This window comes from Strix uralensis, chromosome 6 (genome assembly GCF_047716275.1).
Source record: "Strix uralensis isolate ZFMK-TIS-50842 chromosome 6, bStrUra1, whole genome shotgun sequence".
Lineage (NCBI taxonomy): Eukaryota > Metazoa > Chordata > Aves > Strigiformes > Strigidae > Strix > Strix uralensis.
In genome coordinates, this window is record NC_133977.1 from 516,255 (window position 1) to 537,802 (window position 21,548).

Below are 21,548 nucleotides of genomic sequence, written 5' to 3' on the forward strand. Positions count from 1 at the left end.
ATAACCCATGTTGATTTAAAAAGAAGCAAAAATCTAAGCAGTAAGAGTAAACATAAAACCTCTGGATTTTACAACCCATCAGTTTAAAGCACCTAGTACACACCAGTAAAAATAATCCATCCCTGGGTCCATTTTGGGAGCCAGCCTTTCTGCAGAAGGAAAGGGGCAACTGAAGGGACAGTCCCAGGGCACTTGGAGACAGAGCCAGCATTGCTGTCCTCCTAGCAGGGGGGGGCCTGCCCTACCCCCCCAGCCAGCACCACCGCTCCTCTGACCTCACAGGAAGTCAGGTCAGATGCTAAGCTCATCAACTTCCCATAGAAGGGCTTCAAGGGACCATTTGGGAATGCCAGACTGCAGCAATGGGAACTGCGAATGGGTTAATCTGTTGCACAGTTACACCTGGGGCAGTGCACTTTCCTCTTTGCCCTGGCTGAGATGGTCCCTGCCTTCCCTGCGTGAGCAGTCCTTTTACAAGATGGAGGATGGCAGCACCATGTCCTACCAATGCCAGTAGTAACAAAAATCCCAACAAACAAAAGCCACCCATAAACCTAAACCCCTACCAGAAAGATGATGCGAGATGCCAGACTACAAGGAAATAGTGTCAGAATTGTGTTTCCTTACTTAGGACATTTAACTAGAATTGTTTTGGAGATATCTGATAGAGTTTGGTTTAGTTTTTAAGTTTAAAAAAGCTTTATGTTAAAGCTTCCTTTTCCAGTCACTGTAGGCCTTTTACAAGAACTGAGTCATTGATATCACATTATCAGAGAGAAAGCTGTTAATTTATTTTCTGTTCAATTTAGAAGAAAGGAAACAAAAACACATGTTATATTGGAAAGGCTCCAGTCATTCTCTGCCAAGCATATGTATCATTGTGTGGTTTTCTTTATAAGCTCCATTGATCATACACATCACGTCCTTATAGCACATTTGCTCTGGAATAAAGGGTGCAGTTACACAACTGTAGAATCTGCCTCTCCCTACACAGTAAGGGGCAGTACAAAAGTGGTGAAAACTGGTGAAATATGAAAGCGTAAGGCTCTGAAAACAGTAAGAAGAAGAAGATATGGAAAAAAAAGGCTAACTACTTTTGCTTATTTCTGCATGTGCAAATAAGGAGAGTAACTAAAAGCTTTGAGTCTACAAAAAGAAAATATACACCTTCAGTAGAAGTTTGGGGGGTTTTTTAAACAATTATTAAACAAAAAACATTGGACTTGAAGACTGCAAAAATAACCTCTTAGTTAACTTCATGCACCAAGGAAGGTGAACCGAAGCACTGAGACGTAGGGCATTACCTCCAAGGCCTTTGTCTTTTCCTCTTCTGCTTTCTTATGCTGAAGCTGTTGTTCCTCAAACAAACCTCGTAGCTCTGTTTCCTTCAAATGTGCAGTCTGCAAGTCTTCAAGTGCAGCTGTCAAATCCTTTTCTTTTTTTTCCAATTCAAAGCTGCAAAGTTCAAAACGACACTTCTATCTATGTTCAGAACAGAACATCCTTCACCAGCAATGCAACCAAGACATTTTCAGTTACTTTTTGTGAGTTGGTCTATTGACTTGTTTCTTTAAGATGGCCTCTGCTCTTTCTAAAGAGGGTCAGTTTTCAAGTCACAGATCTAGCATCTGAAAACATTTACCTCACTGCAAGCAAAGCTGGAATTGCTCTATTTAGAAATAAGAGATAGGGAGAAGTTAGCTATCCTGGCAGAGCAAAACTGTTGTCCTGTGAGAGGACAAAAACCCCATAGGAATGGAAGGACCTATCATCTACACAAGATGATAGGCAAGCTGAAGTACCAACCAAAAGACTAAGACAAAAACTGCAGGAATAAGATACACATCAGGGATACAGGGATCTACTCTGTTCACTTTTAATACACCCATATAACATGCACTTGTTTCCAGAGCCTTCTCAGTCAAGGCTAAAGAAAAGTTAAATATGTAAATTTGCACTGAAGAATAAACAAATTTAAGCAGTTAGTAAAGGAAACTGAACATATCTATGAAAAGTGAGAGGTTAGTTTTCCTCCTTGTGTTTCCAAGTGCTAAGCCATTTGTGGATCCAATGAGTATAAATCTCTTTCAGACTTTTTTATAAATAAAATAAATGAATAAATCTACTTCTCACCGTAACTGGTTTATTTCTCTCTGAAGCTCTTCTAGGGATTTCTGGAGCCTTTCATTCTCTTGCTTACTTTCATAAAGCTCTGATTTCAGCACTGCTTTTTCTTGATTCAACAGATGACATGTTTCAGAGGCTCTCTTCTGCTCCTCAGACAGGGTGCTGTGCAAGTCACTTAAGACAGATTTTTCCTGCTGAAGCTGATATTCTAATAATTCAACTAGGATAAGAAAGTGTTAACAGTTATTTGTATTACAGAGAACTTGACAATATGTTATCAGTTACACTGGTTCAAACTGGAGAAAAAAACCATGTGTATTTAAGTGTTCTTGTCTGGAGAATTCATTTCTTTTCAAACATGAAATGAATCGGCAGAGAGATCCATGTACACACTAGAGCTCTGCTGCTTGTGGACCAGGCAAAGTGAGAACATGAAAGCTGGGTGAGACGATGAGAGCTACTGCAATATGCTGTAAGCAACTGGTTACTAATGGATTCTAAACTTCATTAAGCAAAGCCATCCATTTACTAGCAAACATACATATAAAGAATTTCCTGAAAATCAAGAAGGGTATTTTACTATCCTTGACGGGTTTTCTATACCTATACACTATTTACCAGAGAGTCACCCTTCAGTTCTATTGCTTTGGGTTATTTTAAAGTTTCTTGTTGCTTTTCACAGATTTTTCTTAACTATTAATATTAAAAGAAGAATTCCTTCCTCTGCTAAAATAGTAGGAAACCTGAGTGCATTAGTAAAACTGAAGAATTGTACAGTATCTGCTTCTTCGCAAAACAATCTTTTTTGCCTTTTATCTTCTAAGCAAAAAAGGAAAGAACTGACACAGAAGGCCAGATAACAAGAACTTGGTGAGTACTACCTTTCCTCCGAAGCTGGTGTTCTTGTTTGCTCCCATGGTCTTCCGCATTGGTAAGGGTTTCCTGTAACTGCTGTAGCTTCTCCTGGTTCTGAAGATGTGTCATGCGTAGCTGAGCTCGGAGGTCCTGTATTTCAGACAGCAAGCTATTCCGGTCTGAGGAGAAGAGGTGCTCTACAACCATCTGCCTCTGTTCCTCCTGAAAACAAACCAAGTCCTATTAAAGCTACAAGGCTATTTCCATATTTTCTACTGATAAACCCTAGAGAAACCCTTGCAGTACAGGTTTTATACAGAGGGACTTCAAATGACTAAGTTCATGCTTCACATTAATGCAAAATGTAACAAAGAAAACCCCACCCCCACTTCACTAGCTTCCAAATAGATTAATAGTTATAATAGTTTATACATTATAGTTACCACAAACCATCTGGTCAGAACCTAGAAACTAAGTATTATCAGAAAAAAAAAAATCCCAGATTCAGTTAGATCAGTATATACCCTTTGCAAGAGAGGTTTGTGAAACTCTAGATAAATAAGGAAGGAGGGGAAGAATTCTATCAAATATTTCCTTTTCACTATCATAATCTTTCTGGATGTCAGCTAAAATAATCAATAGGCTTTGTAACACAATATATAAAGTTTGAGAAAAATGGCACTGAAACGTAGACTATAAAAGCCTACTGATCCCACACGATCTGGATCAATGCACAAGATAAAATTTAACAACGGAAGTAATGAAACTGTAAGAACCTAAAAAAATTTTAGAAAGACAATAAAGGAAGTGATCTCTGAGCATAACACTTTAAGAAGTTTTCTTACTTGTTGTTTCATGATATACTCCAGTTTTTCCACTAATGAACCTTCCTCACCAGACCCAGGATTGGAGAAGCGAGACGTCAAGTCAATTTGCAACACATCTCTCTCCTTCTCAAACACGCTCTGTACTGCTTGCAGAAGTTCTCCTCTCCAGTCAGCAGCAATACTGGAAAATTCCTGTTAAAAATTTTTTTTTTTTTTAAAATGGCATCTCTCTCAATCTGTAATCCACTGTCTTTCATATCATTATTGTGTAAAAGCATACCTACATATTAATTTAAGCAGACTAAAGGCATTTAAAGAGGTCTGTTCACATCTCAGAGAGGACTCTCTTGCTCCTCGCACATATATATACACACACACAGACAAACTACATAACAATATACATTTCTATATATATTAAAAACTGGTTACCTTGCTTTAAAGGATATTTTTATTGTCATACCTTGTCTCCTCTATCTGCCACCTTGCTAAGGTAATCCTTCAGCGACTGTATAGCGTCCAGCAAGGCTAAACCCTCCTTCTGCCAGCCCTCCATCGCTGCTCTGGTCTGATGAACATTTTTCAGCTCCCTAAAACCAAAGGGATGTTCTGACAAAGCCAATATTTTGCGGCTCTCCTCATACACCATCTTCAGCACAGTCTGAGAAGGAAAAAAAAAAAAAAAAAAAAAAAGGTGTAATATTAGGAAACAGGCATCAGCACCCTGACAGGGTAAGAGCAGGATGGGATAGCACTAGACAACAAAAATAAGGCAGCTGTCTGAGGCTGTGATAAAGGCACGCCGTCTGCCCTGCTATTTGGTATGCTTAATAAACTAAAAAACACACATACACACACACAGAGTGAGCCAACAGTTACCAGAGAATTTTTATCTCCTAACAACTGAGGTCAATATTTAAAAATACAGTGGCCAACGTTAAAGTACAAATGGCAGCCTCAGCCAGCACATTTTATTGCTGTGTACATCACCATGCTAATATGCAATTAAGCCAAAGGACTGCACTTTATCTTTGTTGTTTCTGAACCATTTAGCTAACTCCCCTGGGAACAGATTGAATTCTATCAAGTCGCTAAATCCCAGTCATGCCAGAAAACTGAATTATGTATTTAGACAACCTTGTCTTAATTTAGCAGATTGTGTACAAATAACACCTCCCAAAATAATCACTCTTAATTCACACAGTGGAAATTGTTTCCTCTGACATTGTCAGGCAAAATAATCTCTTTTAAATAAATTCCCTGTTCACAGACTATTACATCATGCACAGATGTTTCCTGGTCTCTTTTCAAAGAAGGTCACTGGAGATTTAACTCCTTTTCTACATACAGCTTATCGAAATATCCCAGCCTCAATGTGGAGCTGTTCCTCATGGCTACTCACTTTAACAACAACAATAGAGTACTTCTCTTTAACTCTTGATATTCTTTCTTTGCACTTTTTGAATTACTTAACTTCTGAACCAATCTGAGTTGCTTTTCTGACACCAGAATCAAAATAGTGATTATTTCAAGAGGCAATGCTATATGATGAAAACCTTTACTAAGCATTAACAACAGAAGCACGCTAAAGTGTTCAAACTAAACATTCAGTACTGGAATATGCACTCAGACCTTACAGCCAGTAAACTCTAGATTAATGATCCACAAAAGAAACCAAAAAATTCTGTTTCTTAAGATAAAATCCACCTTTTCCATGAAGTCTATGAAATTATGCTCGCTGAGATTGTTTTTTAGATAGAGAATCAGAATGGTTTGGGTTGGAAGGGACCTTAGAGGTCATCTAGTCCAACCCCCCTGCCACAAGCATGGGGACATCTTTCATTATAATGGGTTTCTCAAAGCCTTGTCTATCCTAGTTTTGAACCCTTCCAGGGAGGGGACATCCACAGCTTCTCCGGGCAACCTGTGCCAGTGTCTCACCACCTTCGTTTAAAGAAATTCTTACTTATGTCCAATCTACCCTCTTTCAGTTTTAAACTGTTGCTCCTTCTCCTGTCACTACTGGTGCTGGTAAAAAGTCCCTCTCCATCTTTCTTACAAGCCTCTTTTATATACTGAAAGGCCGCTATAAGGTCTCCTCAGAGCCTTCTCTTCTCCCGGCTGAACAGCCCCAACTCTCCCAGTCTTTCTCCATAGGTGTTCCAGCCCTCTGACCACTTTCATGGTCCTCTTCTGGACCCACTCCAACAGGTCCATGTCCATCTTGTGCTGGAGACCACAGAGCTGCACACAGTACTCCAGGCTGGGTCTCATAAAAGCCTCCCTTGACCTGCTGGCCATGCTACTTTTGATGCAGCCCAGCATACAGTTGGCTTTCTGGACTGCAAGCACACGTTGCTGGCTCATGTCTAGTTTTTCATCCTTCTCTGGTAGGGCTGCTCTCAATCCCTTCATCCCCCAGCCTGTACTGATACCACGGGTTGCCCCAACCCTTGTGCAGGACCTTGTAGTTGGCCTTGTTGAACTTCATGGGGTTCCCATGGGCCCACTCCTCCGGCCTGTCCAGGTCCCTCTGGATGGCACATCCCTTCCCGCAAGTGAATCAGTGGCACCGCTCAGCTTGGTGCCATCCACAAACCTGCTGACGGTGCACTCAGTCCCACTGTCTATGACATTAATGAAGATATTAAATAGTATTGGTCCCAGTACAGACCCCTGAGGAACACCACTTGTTACTAATTGCCACTTGGACATTGAGCTGTTGACTGTAACTCTTTGGATGCTGCCATTCAGCCAACTCCTCATCTATCTAAGAGTCCATCCATCAAATCCATATCTCTCCACTGTAGGAGTCTGGGCCGCGCTGGGGGAAAGTTAGTGCAGACAGGAGAATGCAAGGACGAAGACAAGGCCAGCAAAATAAGGCTGGCAAAAACACACAAGATAGCAGATAAGTGAGAAACACCTGTGGTCAGCAAAAGCACACAAGTCTGAGCAAAACAGGGTATGAGATAAGGGAGTTTTTGGCAAGTTTTGGGCTTTACATGCTAATTGCAATTAACCAATGCAAATACTTGTAGAGGCGCATGAACAGTGTGTGCAGATAACCTGTAGCCTATTAGAAGATAGATGAGTGTGTGTACGGAACTTAGTAGGATACAAATGTAACTAGGACTGGAAAAATAATGATGGATGATCTGATCATCACATTGGTGTTGTGTCGTTCCTGTTCCCGCACGGAGAAATAAGGACCCCGGCTAATGGTAACCCCGACACTCCACTTTAAAGGCAAGAATGTTGTAGGGGACCATATCAAAGGCCTTACAGAAGCCCAGGTAGATGACATCACTTGCTCATCCCTTGTCCACCAATACAGCTGCTCCATCATAGAGGGCCACCAGATTAGTCAGGCACAATTTGCCCTTGGTGAGGCCATGTTGGCTGTATCTAATCACCTTCCTGTCATTATGCTTCAGTATAAGTTCCAGGAGGATCTGTTTCATGATCTTACTGGGCACTGAAGTAAGGCTGAAAGGTCAGTAGTTCCCAGGGGCCTCTTTATTACTCTTATTAAAAATCATTGTGATGTTTCACTTTTCTCCAGTCACTGGAGACTTCATCCAACTGCCATGACTCTTCAAGAATGATAGAGAGTGGCTTAGCAGCCACATCTGCCAATTCCCTCAGGACCTTGGGATTCAGCTCTTTGGACTTGTGTGTGTCCAGGTTCCTCAGGTGGTCTTGAACCTGATCTTCCCTTATGATGGGAGAGACTTTATTCCCCCAATCCCTGCCTTAAGGTTCAGGGACTTAAGATGTGAGAAGAGCAACTGCAGTGAAAACTTGGCAAAAAAGTTGAGTACCTCAACCTTGTCGGTTGTCACTAGTTCTCCTGTCTTATTTACCATGTGTGTGTTCTTTAATCTTCCTTTTCTGTCCAATGTACTTGTAGAAGCCCTTATTATTATTCTCCCTCACATTCCTTGCCAAATTCACCTCCAACTGTGCCTTAGCTTTCCTGATCCCATTCAGACAGCATCCCTATGTTTTTCCCAGGTTACATATTACTCATTCCCCTGCCTGTGCAGTTCATTCTTACACTTTAGTTCAACCAAGGGGTCCTTACTCAGCCATGCTTGTCTCGCACCTTCCTTGCCTGATTTCTTACATATGGGAATTGAAAGCTCTGGTGCTCTAAGGACGATGTCCTTAAATAGCTGCCAGCTCTATTCTGCTCCTTTACCCCTGAGGGCAGTTTCCCAGGGAGTCCCATCGACAAATTCCTTAAACAAAGCTTGGTCTCCCAAAATTCAGCACCCTGACTCTACTCTGTTTTTCAAAGACAGCTCTGTAGTCAATCTGGTTGTGTGTTCGGTTTTTTGGTGGGTGGTGGTTTTTTTTTGGTTTTTTTTGTTTGTTTGGGGTTTTTTGTTTTTGTTGTGCTTTTTTGGGCAGGGTTTTTTTTGTGGGGTTTTTTTGTTTGTTTTTTGGTTTTGTTTTTGTTTTTTTTTTTTTACATAGAGAGAAACCCTACTGACTCTCCTTCCTTGCCTGTCTCTTCCAAACAGTTTATAGCCATCAATTGCATTGCTCCAGTCATGTGATTTGTCCCACCAAGTTTCAGTGACAGCAATTAGATCATAGCTTTCTAGCTGCACAATGACTTCCAACCCCTCCTGTTTGTTAGCCATGCTATGTGCACTGCTATAGAGGCACTTCACTTGGGCTGTCAACCGTGTCACCTTTGTGGAGGAACAAGCCCCAGTTTCTTTGAGGCATTTCATTGGTGTTTCCCTGTTGGTTTCTAATACATCAGCAACCCCTGGCTCTTCTCTGTTGCTCAAAGTTCCATCCCCTTCTCCCACTACATCTTATTTAAAGCTCTCCTTATAGGGTTGGCCAGTTTATTGGTGAAGATGCTCTTGACCCACTTGGTCAGGTGAATCCCATCAGCTCCCAACAGACACAGCTTCTCAAAGGAACATCCATGATCACAGAAATTAAAACCTTGAGTATTGCACCAGCTACACAGCCTGGCATTAACCTCTGTGTCCTCCATCCTGGACCCATTCCTCTGACTGGGAGGATAGAGGAGAATACCACCTGTGCTCCCACTCCTTTTAACACTGATCTGACACATAGTCTCTTCCGATGGTTCCAAGTTGCCTTGTCACAGTATTGTTAGACACTACGTGGAACAGCAGGAGCAGATGATAATCTGTAGAGTTCACCAGGCTTGGCAGCCTTTCAGTGATATCACAAATACAAGCTCATGGTAGCAAACTTCTCTAGAGAAAGTGTCTGGACAGCAGATGGGTGCTTCAGTGCCTCTTGGTAAGGAATCTCCAATTACTGATACTTCACATGCTTTTCTGGTGGCACTGGTTCTAATGTGAGTGGGTAGTTGCTTCAACTTCACATGGTTGGCTTTTCTTGGATCATGTCCGTTACTCAATGTGCTCCTTGTTCTCCAACCCCAGAGCATCATGTGTGCTATGAACAGGCACTTCAGAAGATGAGGGAGGGTTCCTTTGCCTTGAGCAGAGATGAAGGTCCAGTCTCCTTCATCTTGTGAGTTACTCGTGTCAGTCAGCTTAAGTTTGAATTCAGGCTTACCCTGCCCTTGCACAGCCTTCCTTCATTGCACAGATCTTCCTGCTTTTTGCTGAGCAAGATGAAAGAATCTGTTAAACATTTTATAAGGCAGCATTCACTTTCTAGGAAGTATATTTCTCCCAGTTTCTTATTACTCAAGTTCCCTGAAGTATTCAAACTCCCTGTAGCCTATTGCACTTACCCACATACTTCTCACCAGCCTTATACATGAGATGATTTGGAGCACTGGATTTCTCCCTTTCAACAGCTGGAATTCCTGGAATGGCTGAGAGCCTGTCCAGCTGCAGCACCAAACCAAAGAGTCCCAGGCATATAATTTCTTGAACTTGCCTTATTGGCTACAGTAAGCAATCAGCACTCAGTCTTCTGTACATTCCTCATGGTCCTTGAACTGACTCTGAAAGATCCCTCCACAGCTTGCAGTGGTGTTTCCATAGCTCTCCATCATATCAGAATGACAAGAATAGGCAGGGGAGCATGATGTCAGCTAGCTGTGCTTACTTACAAAACAGCTTCTGTAAAGCCTCCAAGACAAACCCATAAATCAGGTCAATTAATCCTTATACTGCCACATTCTGGAACATCACTAGTGCTGTCTAGCAAAACATTTTCAATTGTAGCAAGTATAAGCAAGACAAATGTCAGCAAATCTGTCACATGAGATGCAAAAATGACTCAAAAATCATAATCAAATTGAAGTTTAAACCATTACAGAACAGTTTACAGTGTAAAGGTAGCAGCTAACTATTTTATATTAGCATTTTATTTTCACTGTTTCAGTTTTAATTTGCTGGTATGCTTATATATTAACCATACATTACCTTCAGCTGTGGTGAAAGTATTTCCTTTTCTCTCATTGATTCCATAATCTCTGGAAACATTCCACGGTACTGCAGATAAGCCACGAAACTAGCATCTAGTTGGTCTGACATCTGTAGCTCCTGCTTCAGCTTAGCTGCCAAATTTGAGCTGGTATCTGAAAAATGAGACAGCCCCCCACCCCCACAAGTGTTACAAAGATGAAAAGAACTTGGAACCAGCATAACCACTTGCAAAATAACCATGATTTCTTCTGCTAGTATGAACACAGGGTCAAGCTGAAGGTAGTTGGTTGAGATCTCAACTACCTTAAACAAGTAAAAAGGTTGTAAGGTGCCTTTAGCACCAGAGAAAGTGTTGTAGTTAAGTCAGGACTCATCAAAACCCCATGCCTCCTTTTCAGTATATAAAGATAAAAAGGTAAAAGCAGACTTCCACTAGCACAAATATAAAAGTCTTTTTAAACAAAGAACTACCTGAGAAAGGCATAGTTTTCAAATAAAAGATCTACAGTAGAAAAGGGGATAAAGAAGAAATGTAATATTTTTATACTGAAATTAAGAAAAGGTGAAAGGAATCTACAAAGTTAAACTTACTGCTGTCATATCCATCGCTCATCGCATCTATGGCAGATGCTCTTGATCTTACATCGTCTTGTAAATCAGAAGGGGTTAAAGTTAGATTATCAACTTCTCTCATCTGCTTGGAAATAAATTTTTCACATTAATTTTCTGAATCCAGCTATAGTTTTCTGCATTCATAACAACTTGGTTACTAGTGCAGGTTTTCACAAATGACTACTTGATCATAGTGTTAGAGATGGCAAACACCACGATGAACGCAACATTGGTGCTCTTTGGAACCCATTCCATCTCGGTTTTTTCTCCCTTTCAATAGTCTTAATTATAAATACATGTCTGTTTCTTAATCACCCTTCAAGAGCAAGGCACAAAAATATACAACCAAAGATTAATTTTCTGAAGTACAGACTTAATCTTCCTGTGAAATGATACAGATACAAATATATAAAATATTTCCATTAAAAAGAAAAATCTCTATTCTTTGCTTTTGAAACGGTCTCTTCTAACACTCAATGACAGATATTCATAAGTGAGCTGTTACAGAAAATTGAGTATCGTGGTACCAAAAATGTTTTACAGATTTTAGCTCAATTACTTACACGTTAAGTATTATCACAAGTTTATCAGTTACTTCCATGTAGCGTCACTGCAAAAGTACCAGGATTTGAAGAGTTCTCTCAACAACTCTGAGAGCACAAGAGCAATACCCATATTTTTACTGACACCACATCAGCAGCGTATAGACATGCAGGACTGCTGTAAGCAGCTTATTGCTCAATTTTAGGTTTTCAAGACTGTTTTCAATTAGAAGCAGTGGTAAACAGTGCTTTAATACAGGCCAGAATTTGCTGCACTATCTGACAGGGCTAGAGGAACTGACAATCGTACATCCAGGACATCACTGGACCTACCCCTCCCGGTGTGTAAGTTTCTACTACTTGGAGCCAATGGCCCAACAATGATCCGAGGAGGACAGAGCTGAGCGTTCTTGTTTAATTAGAATTAAATCAGACATGAAATATCACTTACCAAACTCTTCTCCATATCTTGGCCATCATCAACAGAGTAGGTGCTTTCAGAGAAAGCTGGAGATTTTCTACCTACTCCCACTGCTGCTTCCTCACTGCCATTCTCATACAAGTTAGAATATCCCAGCAGTACAGAATTATCTTCTGGCATGGATGACCTGGTGGGCATCATTTCAAAATCTGTGCTTTCAACTTCCGAAAAGGGCGTCAGATGAAGCACTGGTTGAAGTTCCATACTTATATCTTGCTTTCTCACAATCTCAGGTGAGCTCCATGAAGCCACATCTGCAATGAAATTCTGGAAGTCTTTCGACGTGTCTTTGCCTAGGTTCAGGTCATGTTTTGGAGAATCAGGAGTTTGATGAATTTCCAACGTTTGCTGGCAATGCTTTTTCAAATCTTGCTCCTTTTCTGAGTTCTTGATCACATCCAATTCCTGAGACAAGATATTTTCTTGTGATTGCTTAATCTGAGTTTTTGGATTTATATTGTGAGTGGTCAGGTCAAACGTAGCTTCATCTTTTTCCTACAATGAAATAACACATACTGTTTAATGGACTTTAAATATCATTTTATAAACTGAAAACCATGCATTAAAACAGATCTTCTTAAATTTAATAGTCATATCTATTATTATTCCCAGGTTTTATGTAAAAATGATCCAACACTTCAGTATATTTTATATGCCAGCTAACCAGGCCTTTTAACAAGCATATCATCAACAGGAGAAATAAAAAAATCTATACAATAAGCAAATGCATTTCTGCAGACCTGATTTTTATATCAATCAGGAAAAAGGGTAATCCTTGTAGCTGTGTAGATAAATCTTCCTACTTTCAAATAAATACAAATCAAAACCTGTGGCTTGCCTAACTGGACACATCTCCTGAATATCTTAAGGCTTAATTCCTGACCCATGGCACCAGGAAAAAATGGTTAAGACAACTACCTATGGTTCCTATGCCTGCCATTTCAATGCAGGAGAAACTGCCAACTGTCTACTTCTACTCACTGGAGGGAAGAGCAACATGGATTCACATGTTGCATCATGTGAGACACACAGGAGCCATACGTACCAACATGCTTTATCCTAAATTTTGGTAAGGCCATACTTGTAACTTCTGGCATCCTGTTCCCACAGGAGTACTCTACTCATTTTTTTTATTTTTCCAAGCACCAAACAACAGACTTCGGTCTCTGCTGATCAGCAACACTGCAGACCATTTCTCAAACTGTGACTGTAAAAACAGCTACACTAGGTCAGATGAAAGTCTTTCTACCCAACCACCATCTCTGACAGAGGCCAACAGGGAAGCACAGCCAGCATGGACACAACAGGTTTTTGTGATCCTTGCACATAACTAGCTGTTTTCCAGCCTGAGGGCTTGGGTATCTGAATGGCCACAGCATTGTTCCCATGGCATGAGGGCATGGTCACTGACCAGGCCAAGGCTAGACTTCCACCTTCAAACTGCAGAGACACCTGAAGAATGTCAATACTGTGCCATGGAGTATGCAGATACATCCCCACCTACCTTGCTACAAGGGTTCTCATTTAGTCAGCATTTCTATATAAAGAACTTTTTTCCATTCCCAAGGTCTCTTGAAGTTATTGTTCATTTTCTATGATCTTAATGCTCTTTTCAACAAGCAGGTGTGTCACAGACACCATGGGAAGGCTGCTGTTGCACAGCCACTACCCCAAGTCCCACTGCTTGCTCCAGAAGTCAATCCTCCTTCCTGTCTTTCAGCCTCTAAACCTCTTACTCGCTTCACCTGGAGGATGACATCCAAGGGGAACATCTCTGAACCACATCATGAAAATACCTTTACCTTCATCCTTATCACCTCAGGGACTCAGTGTGGTAGACTTGCCATCACCAAGTGATTAAGGAACCCTAAGGCCTGACTCGCTGTAATTCCAGATCTTACTGATCTCATTAATATAGAAACTCCTAAGGGAAAAGTAGGCACAGGTATACTTATGGCAAAGGCTGTGCCTCTTCTGTGGCAGAAGGGAGACTCCAGAATGTGTATTGAGCATGGCAAGCCGCAGCTTCTCTTCTAATGCCTCCACAACTTCCACAGAAGCTCTGGCTGCCTTGGTTCCCTCACAGCTTTTCATATTCAGCACCCCAGGCACTGAATCCTCTCAAAGCCCGCTCCCAAGCGGGCCCACCCACTGCTTTAAGAGGGGTCTGTTTTCCCTCTTTCCTGCCATTTTTACTGTCATCATCCCGAGGAAGGTTTAACAGGACTAGAACAATCTTTCTTGCAAAGGAACCTTGCCAGGCAGCACAGCTTTGGCCTGTCCTTGCAAAGTGGTACCTGCCCAAGCATGCCTGCCCAGCTCCCTGCCATCTACACACCCCAGGCCACATACACAGTCAACATCTTTCTGTTTGACAGTTCTTGATTGATTTTTGCTTCAATTGCTTCATCTGATTCATTTTAAGATAAATCTTTTGACCTCTTAGCTACTGTTGCTAAGAGTCTAAATGATGCACTGTTTGAAAAGATATTTCCTTTAGTTTATTTTCAACCTGCCGTCATGCAAATTTGATTTCATCCTCCATACCTCTTACATCGTAAGATACAGTGAATAATTGTTCTCTCTCATTTTAGACAACCACCTTAATTCTTTTGTGTTAATCATCCACCTTAGCTGATGAGTCCTAGCCTGTTTTACACCTAGTGCTAGCTGCAAGTACTTTTAGCTCCTCCACCAGCTTTCGTTTCAATAGATTTCCCACATTTTTCCCACTTTTGAACCCAAGAATAACTGCAGGGGGTTTCTTTGCTCCTTTAAGATTGCTGCATTTGTTTGTGTTATGCTCACTATTACACAAAAGCTTTTTGATGTTAACAGTTTTAACCAACTCTCATTCATTATTCAAGGTTAAGTAAAGAGCTGCTTTAATCTCATATGGGTTTTCTGTCTTGGTATTCCAAGCTGTCCTTCCTTTTCTTCTGAAGATGTTCTGTATAATGCCATTTAGCTAATCCATACTGGAACAGAAGTACCCAAATATTGTTATTTTTCCACCTCTCCAGCTCTCGGGTTCATGGTCACTGTCTTGCTCAGACAGTTGATACTCTAAACCAAATATTGTACTTTTTCTGGTACTGGGATGAGCTTGATCCATAGGAGAAGGTCTAGTGTAATGAATGCTTGAAGACACAGTAGTTTACTTAATTTGACCCAATATATTCTCCAAGTTTGATGCTCATCCCTCCTCAGCCTACTTTAAAACTTTTAGCATTTAAACATGGAAATACATATACTGACATATATACATGAACTTAAACATTTAGGAATCTGTTTCTACTCGAAAAGTGATTTTTAATTCATTTAACTGACCCAGAATTCCAGCATACCTTTATGTCCTTCAAAATTTTACCAGTTCTCTCTTCATTGAACCCTAACTCCTTTTTTGCTGAACCCAATTCAGAGTTAAGTTCTTTATGAGATGCCATCTTTACAATTAAATTCTTTCCATTCTGTGAAGCGTTCGTAGCCTTTAACTCTCCCAGCATTGTGTTCAAAGGAAAACTATTTTTTACATAAGCCATTTCCATACTCATATAGATTGTATATTTTTCATACATTCTCAAATTGTATCTACAGTAACTACAATTTTAAAGTTGTGAATGCACCTCACACAGTGTATGTATTTCACGTGACAAACAGCATAAATAAAGGAGTTGGCTGGAACTCACAGAGCAAGTTCTGGTAGTGTAAGCTTGTGTCCTGGTTTCCACGGGGATAGAGTTAGTTTTCTCCCTAGTAGCTGGTACAGTGCTGTGTTTTGGGTTTAGTATGATAAAAATGTTGATAACACACCGATATTTTTGGTTGTTGCTAAGTAGTGCTTATCCTAAGCCAAGGACTTTTCAGTTTCCCATGCTGCCGGTGAGCAGGTGCACAAGAAGCTGGGAGGGAACACGACCAGGACACCTGACCTGAACTAGCCAAAGGGATATTCTACACCACAGAACGTCATGCTCAGTCTATAAACTGGGAGGAGTTGGTCAGGAGCTGTGGATCACTGCTTGGGGGCTGGCTAGGCATCGGTCAGCAGGTGGTGAGCAATCACATTATATTCTAATTATTTTATTATTATTATTATTGTAATTTTATTATTGTTATTATTAGCATTAATATTATTTTCTTCCTTTTCTATCCTATTAAATTGCCTTTATCTCAACCCATGAGTTTGACTTTTTTTTCCCATTCTCATCCCACTGGGCAGGGGGTGGGAGCAAGCAAGCAGCTGTATGGTGCTTAATAATAAATAATCATTACTAAGGTGAGATCAAGCAGCTGTACTCTTATTCTGGACGAGAGAAAGACAGTGTTGCTGCATGTGATTTCCACCAGAAAGCTGACAACTGACCTTCATGAGTTACTGCTACTACTAATTGGCTGTTACAGCTTGAAACAGATCTATAGAGACAGATAAACCACAGCCAGTGAATTTGGTACTTAGTGCATATGGTTATAGCAGTTGTTTATGTTCTTTAAACGAGGATCTAATAATCACTATCTATATAAGCAACGTGGTCCAGTACACTGGAAGGCTGAGCTCTGATGCTGCCTTGCACACATACATTCAACAGCCCGATGTACATCGTTCTGCATCGGTCATTCAGTGCTATTCCCTACCTGATCCCTTGTTCCGAGGGATTACTGAGACAGACCCTGAATGTACAGTATCACCTAGGCAAATGGCACTGATCCAAACTAGAACTTCTAAGCAAATAAAGATACAAACACACCAGTAACGATCACACATTTTGCATAGCTACACTTCATTTCTGCTTAAAAAATAAACACAAGTCATTTTACATAGTCATTATCTTATTTCTTTAAATAAGGAGAGATGGCATTCATGTACAATTTAAATAAGATACATCCTAAATACATCAGTGTAGCTTAACGATAACAGACAAAAGCCTACTGAAAACCCACTGTTATTACTGAGTAGGTTTTAAAAGGAAGAGCTGCATCCTGTTGGGCTTGCTGGGCTATGAAGTGTAAATGGCAAAGGAATATGAAACATTCTGTAACATCGCAGTAACTCTGCAAGTAGGTTTTTTTACCGTTAGTGATACCAATGTTAAAGCACAGTTATTTTGCTTAACTTGAAAATCCAATAATTCTAGCTATAAACCATCATTTCCACGTGGTGGTGAAAAACCATCTTCCCTTCCCACTACGAAGGGGCAAGTTGTACAGTGTAAGTCAACCACCTTGGATTTTTATACCCATATCATACTGCCAATCAGGACCCCCAAAATTCACATAAGCCTGACATCAACTTTTTTCCTTTCCTATGCACTCAAAAATTTTTTTCATATAAGCACTCTTACTAACTTACTAACACTTATCACCTCTGTAAGCCAGCCTTAAAGACAGTAAGTTGGTATATGAGACAACTACAGCTCTGAAAAACAGGTCTCTGGGTCCTACTGCTTTCCAACACTTCACATTAGGTTATCTGCAGCAAATGCTTCTAGAAGAGATTCAGAGTAAATACGAGAGTGTCACAGTAAATAGAGATTTCTAACAAAAATATGATACATGACAAAGTATTTTCAAGTAGTTCTCCAAGACAGCCATCAAACATGGCAACCATAGCCCTAGTAGCTCGTGGTGGGTTGACCTTGGCTGGCTGCCAGATGCCCATCCTCACTCTCCCTCTTCAACAGATCAGCGGGAGAAAATAAGATGGAAAGAGCTCATGGGTGATAAGACACCTACTAATTACTCTCATAGGCAAAACAGACTTGACTTGGGGAAAATTTATTTAATAATAGATTTTATTTAAATCTATTAAATTTAAAATAGAGTTGGATGGCAAGAAACAAAGACAAACACTGAAATAGCTTCCCCCCACCCTGCCTTGCTTTTTGTCCCCAGGCTCAATTTTGCTCCTTCATTCCAGACTCCTCTACGTCCTCCCCTGCAGCGTGGATATCTGCTCTAGCATAGTCTCTTCCAGGGGCTGTTTCTCACACTTTTTCCCCTCACTCATCACTATCTGTGCAGTGTTTTGCCCTTCCTTAAACATGCTTTTGCAGCAGTGCCATGCACATGGCTGACAGGCTCTGCTGTGTCCTGCGGTGGAACCAGCTGTGCCCAGCATGGAGCAGCCCCAGCCTTTTCTCACAGAGGTGCCCCTGCAGCTCTTCCACTGCCAACACCTTGTCACCTGCGCCCAATACATACCTTAGGATCCATGCCCAAAACCACACCCAGCTCAGAAAAACTGACTGGGTTGGGTTTCTACACATCCTTGCCGTGTTCTTAGACCTTCCAGGCATCTACCTCTAGCCACTGCTGGAGAAACTACACAAAGATAGACAGGCCCTTCGACTGACTCACCACAGGCATTTTTATGCCACAGTATTCTCTTCACCCTTTCTTACAACAGTGAAAAGGATGAACTATAGGGCTTTATATGACACATAAAATCGTATTATTTTAAAACACAACTAATACCATTGAAAAACAAATCACATACCAGTTTATCAGTAGGGAAAGCCAGTACTGCAAATGACTGATCAACGTTTGCTTCCAGTTCTTCCAATTCCCCCATTCCTTTTTTAGGGGCTTCACCTTTTCTTTCTCTCTGGCAGAATGACTTGAAAAGGCTAGTCTCTTCATGATCACGTTGCTCCTTTGGCTTATACAACTCCAACTGTGAAATAAGTTCATCTCTTTCCAACCGTAAGGCTTCAAGCTCTTTCACATATGCCCCAATCTGATCTTTCAGTTTTGCAGTGCTACCTTGCAGTTCAGCAATTTCTCTCTGATAAGCTACTTCTTTCTGATTCAGTGCTTGCACGTGGAAATCAAGTCTAGAATCTTCTAACTGAAGACTATAAACATCTTGAGCCTGGCTTACATCTCTCTTTTCCAACTCGGTTTGAAGCTCTGCTGCCTTTTTTCTTAAGTATTGCAACTCGGTTGTGTCAGCTTCTCTTTGATCTGCCATTTTCTTCATTTGCATATCTTTCTCTAGAGTATTTGCTTCCCTTTCTCTCACAGTATCTTCAAGTTCTTGAATGCGAGAAGTCATCATCCTTGCTTCAACCTCTCTCTGAGAAAAACGCGTTCGAAAAAGGCTGTACTCTTCCTGAAGTGCACCATACTGTATTCTCAGAGATGTCAGCTCTGCAACGTGCTGCTCTGATGACTCTCGCAGGTTTTGGCATTTTTTCTCCAAAATTTCCACTTCCATTTTGAACTGTGATTCCTTCTCTTCCAGTTGGTGCTGCAGAGCTTCTTCAGCAGTTGAGACAAGCTTTAGTTCCTCCTGAAGTTCTCTCACTTTGGAAAGTAGCAATGCATTTCTTCTGTTTGGATCAATATCGCCCTGACAATCTATGAGTCCCTTCCTCAACTCATTCTGAAGGTTTTCCACTGGCTTTCCCAATGAAACTTGATAGAGATCATCTTGGTTGTCACCAACTTCATGACATACTGGTCCAAATTGTGCCAGCTCTTTCTGAAGCTTCTCAATTACTCCATGGAGTTGCTCTACCTCTTCATCTTTGTCCTTATGCAGCCTTTCCTGGTCACCACGAAGGTGCTCGACAAGTGATCTGAGTTCTTTAATTTCAGATTTTTGGTATTCCACAACCTGAGCAAAAAGATAAGGTCTGAATATTGCTGTATGTAGGCAGAATTACTATTGCACATAGAGTTTAAATTAAGTTTTTATTCTGAATCACACAGGTATTAATTTGCACGTTTAACAGCACACTTCAGCTGGTAGCTACTCAGAATACTCTGTACCTTCCTAAAAGAATTATTAAATAGATTTCATTTACAATAATATTCTTTACACCTTTCTTCCCTCAAAATCAAGCAATAAACATATACTATTTATCTTACTTTATTTTCCTGAGTGTTCTCTAGCTCGTGCTGGAGCCTCTTCATCTGCTCATTCAAGTGATCAATTTCTTGATTCTTTTCTTTAAGTAGTGCTTGTGGGAATGACAAAGCTGAGGAATCGCCAATACCCAGATCCCGATTTTGCTTCACATGAAATTTTGTTAGATCCTCCTGATCAGAAAAAAACAGCAATCTCATCAGAAAGGACTTACTTTCTCTCCCAACCTAATGACAGAACAGAACCAAGGGCTTTATTTAAACATTTTCCTCCTTACTATAATGTTAAGGAGCTCAAGAACACAGCTACAGCTACTTTATTTAGATTTGTACCACTGGATTAGATTGCCACAACGTTTCTCATCTTTCAAGGTAAGAGATGAACACTCTAGTCGCCAGACTGACAGCCAACCAGCTTTCTAATTTGTAACATGTACTATGGCTGTAGAGGTCAGGAATGCACACAAAACTGTATAGTGTTTACTGTATGACAGCACTGCAGTTCATAATCTGACAGGGCTAGAAAAAAGCTAAACTTTTTATTTAAATCAAATGACTGTAGAAGAAAATGCCATAAGCATGAATCTAGAGCATCGGGGTTTTTTGTTCTATAGTAACAGTATCAGCCCTGTAACAGTAATGCAATATTCCTTTGACAAGAGAAACAACCTAAATATCTGTTTATAACATCACGAGATGAAGACCACAACACTCAAGAAAGGAGGTCTCTGAAGTTTTAGCTGGTGCCCAGAAAGCCAAGGAAACCTACCTTCAGCTGTGCATTCTCTAACTGCAGCTGGCTGATGCTGGAAGTGCTAAGGTTTTTTTGCATCTCTAACTGCAAGTTCAACTGCAATATCTCCTCGTTTTTACTGATCAAATTATCTTTACATTGTTCTAGTTGGTCCAACAAGCTTGCAATCTAAAAAAGAAGAAAATGCACAGTTATTTCAGTTAAGTCCTCTTATTTAAGCAGAAAAGATAAAACTTCATTCATCGCCTCACCTCCTGAGAGCAAGTAACTTCAGCAAGTTCTATGATTTAAATTCTCTCCAATCAATTAATACTTGAGACACAAAAAAAAGAGTAAGAAGCTAGTGTTCCAACTGCAAAACCGAAGTATTGCAAAGATGGTTTTCCATTTTCTTTAAAAAAAAAATCTAACTGGTCATAAAAGATATGTTAATCTGTTCTGAACAATCAAGGCTTGATCACCAATGTAATTTGACATAATAGGAGACATGTTAGCATCAGATGTATAAGGGAATCACAAGCAGTTAACACATAATCACCATTCTCCCCCTCCTAGAAAACAGAAATCAGCACTGCAGGGCTAATCCCAGTAACAGAGCAATCAAAAGAGTTCCGAGCATTGACTCCCTCAACCTGTAAAAGAGTCAATAATTACACATTTCTCTGCTTGTAGCTGTTTGAAAGCTTGAGGGCAAAGAGCTATTTGGAAACTCTGATCTTGCTACCCACAGCTTTTATCATCTCTTGCCTTAATGGGTAGGAAGCTACAGGGGCTTTGAGAATGAAAAAGACTTGGTGGATCCTGAAGCCAGACTTCATAAAAGACATGGAACTTCCACCTGTAAGAAATTAGTTTTTATTATCTTACTGCTCTTGAAACTGGTTTATAATTAACTGGAGAATCACTCAATTGGTCTTTGCACATCCTAAACTGGACTGTGTATATTACAGATACTATAATAATTCTGTGATATTACATAAACATACAGCAGGGGTCAGTGGGTGGGTGCGTATGTATCTACGCACGTAAATCCAATAAAAATTCTAAATAATGGGACCAATTACACCACGTTTCAACTTAGCT

General features: G+C 40.5%; 1 protein-coding gene across 10 annotated transcripts in view; it reads right to left on the reverse strand.

The window, feature by feature from the left end:
* PCNT (pericentrin) overlaps positions 1–21,548 on the reverse strand; it is a 104,684-nt gene that overhangs the window by 16,661 nt on the left and 66,475 nt on the right. For 9 of the 10 annotated variants that reach the window (XM_074872382.1, XM_074872380.1, XM_074872379.1 and 6 more), the window contains 11 exons: positions 20,481–20,633; positions 19,715–19,885; positions 18,339–19,460; positions 11,813–12,337; positions 10,799–10,904; positions 10,205–10,359; positions 4,270–4,467; positions 3,828–4,001; positions 3,009–3,204; positions 2,134–2,347; positions 1,305–1,455 (listed from right to left, as the gene is read on the reverse strand). In XM_074872382.1, coding sequence (XP_074728483.1) covers positions 1,305–1,455; positions 2,134–2,347; positions 3,009–3,204; positions 3,828–4,001; positions 4,270–4,467; positions 10,205–10,359; positions 10,799–10,904; positions 11,813–12,337; positions 18,339–19,460; positions 19,715–19,885; positions 20,481–20,633 — 3,165 coding nt within the window. The remainder of the gene's footprint in view (positions 1–1,304; positions 1,456–2,133; positions 2,348–3,008; positions 3,205–3,827; positions 4,002–4,269; positions 4,468–10,204; positions 10,360–10,798; positions 10,905–11,812; positions 12,338–18,338; positions 19,461–19,714; positions 19,886–20,480; positions 20,634–21,548) is intronic. The other variant, XM_074872373.1, reaches the window with a different exon arrangement.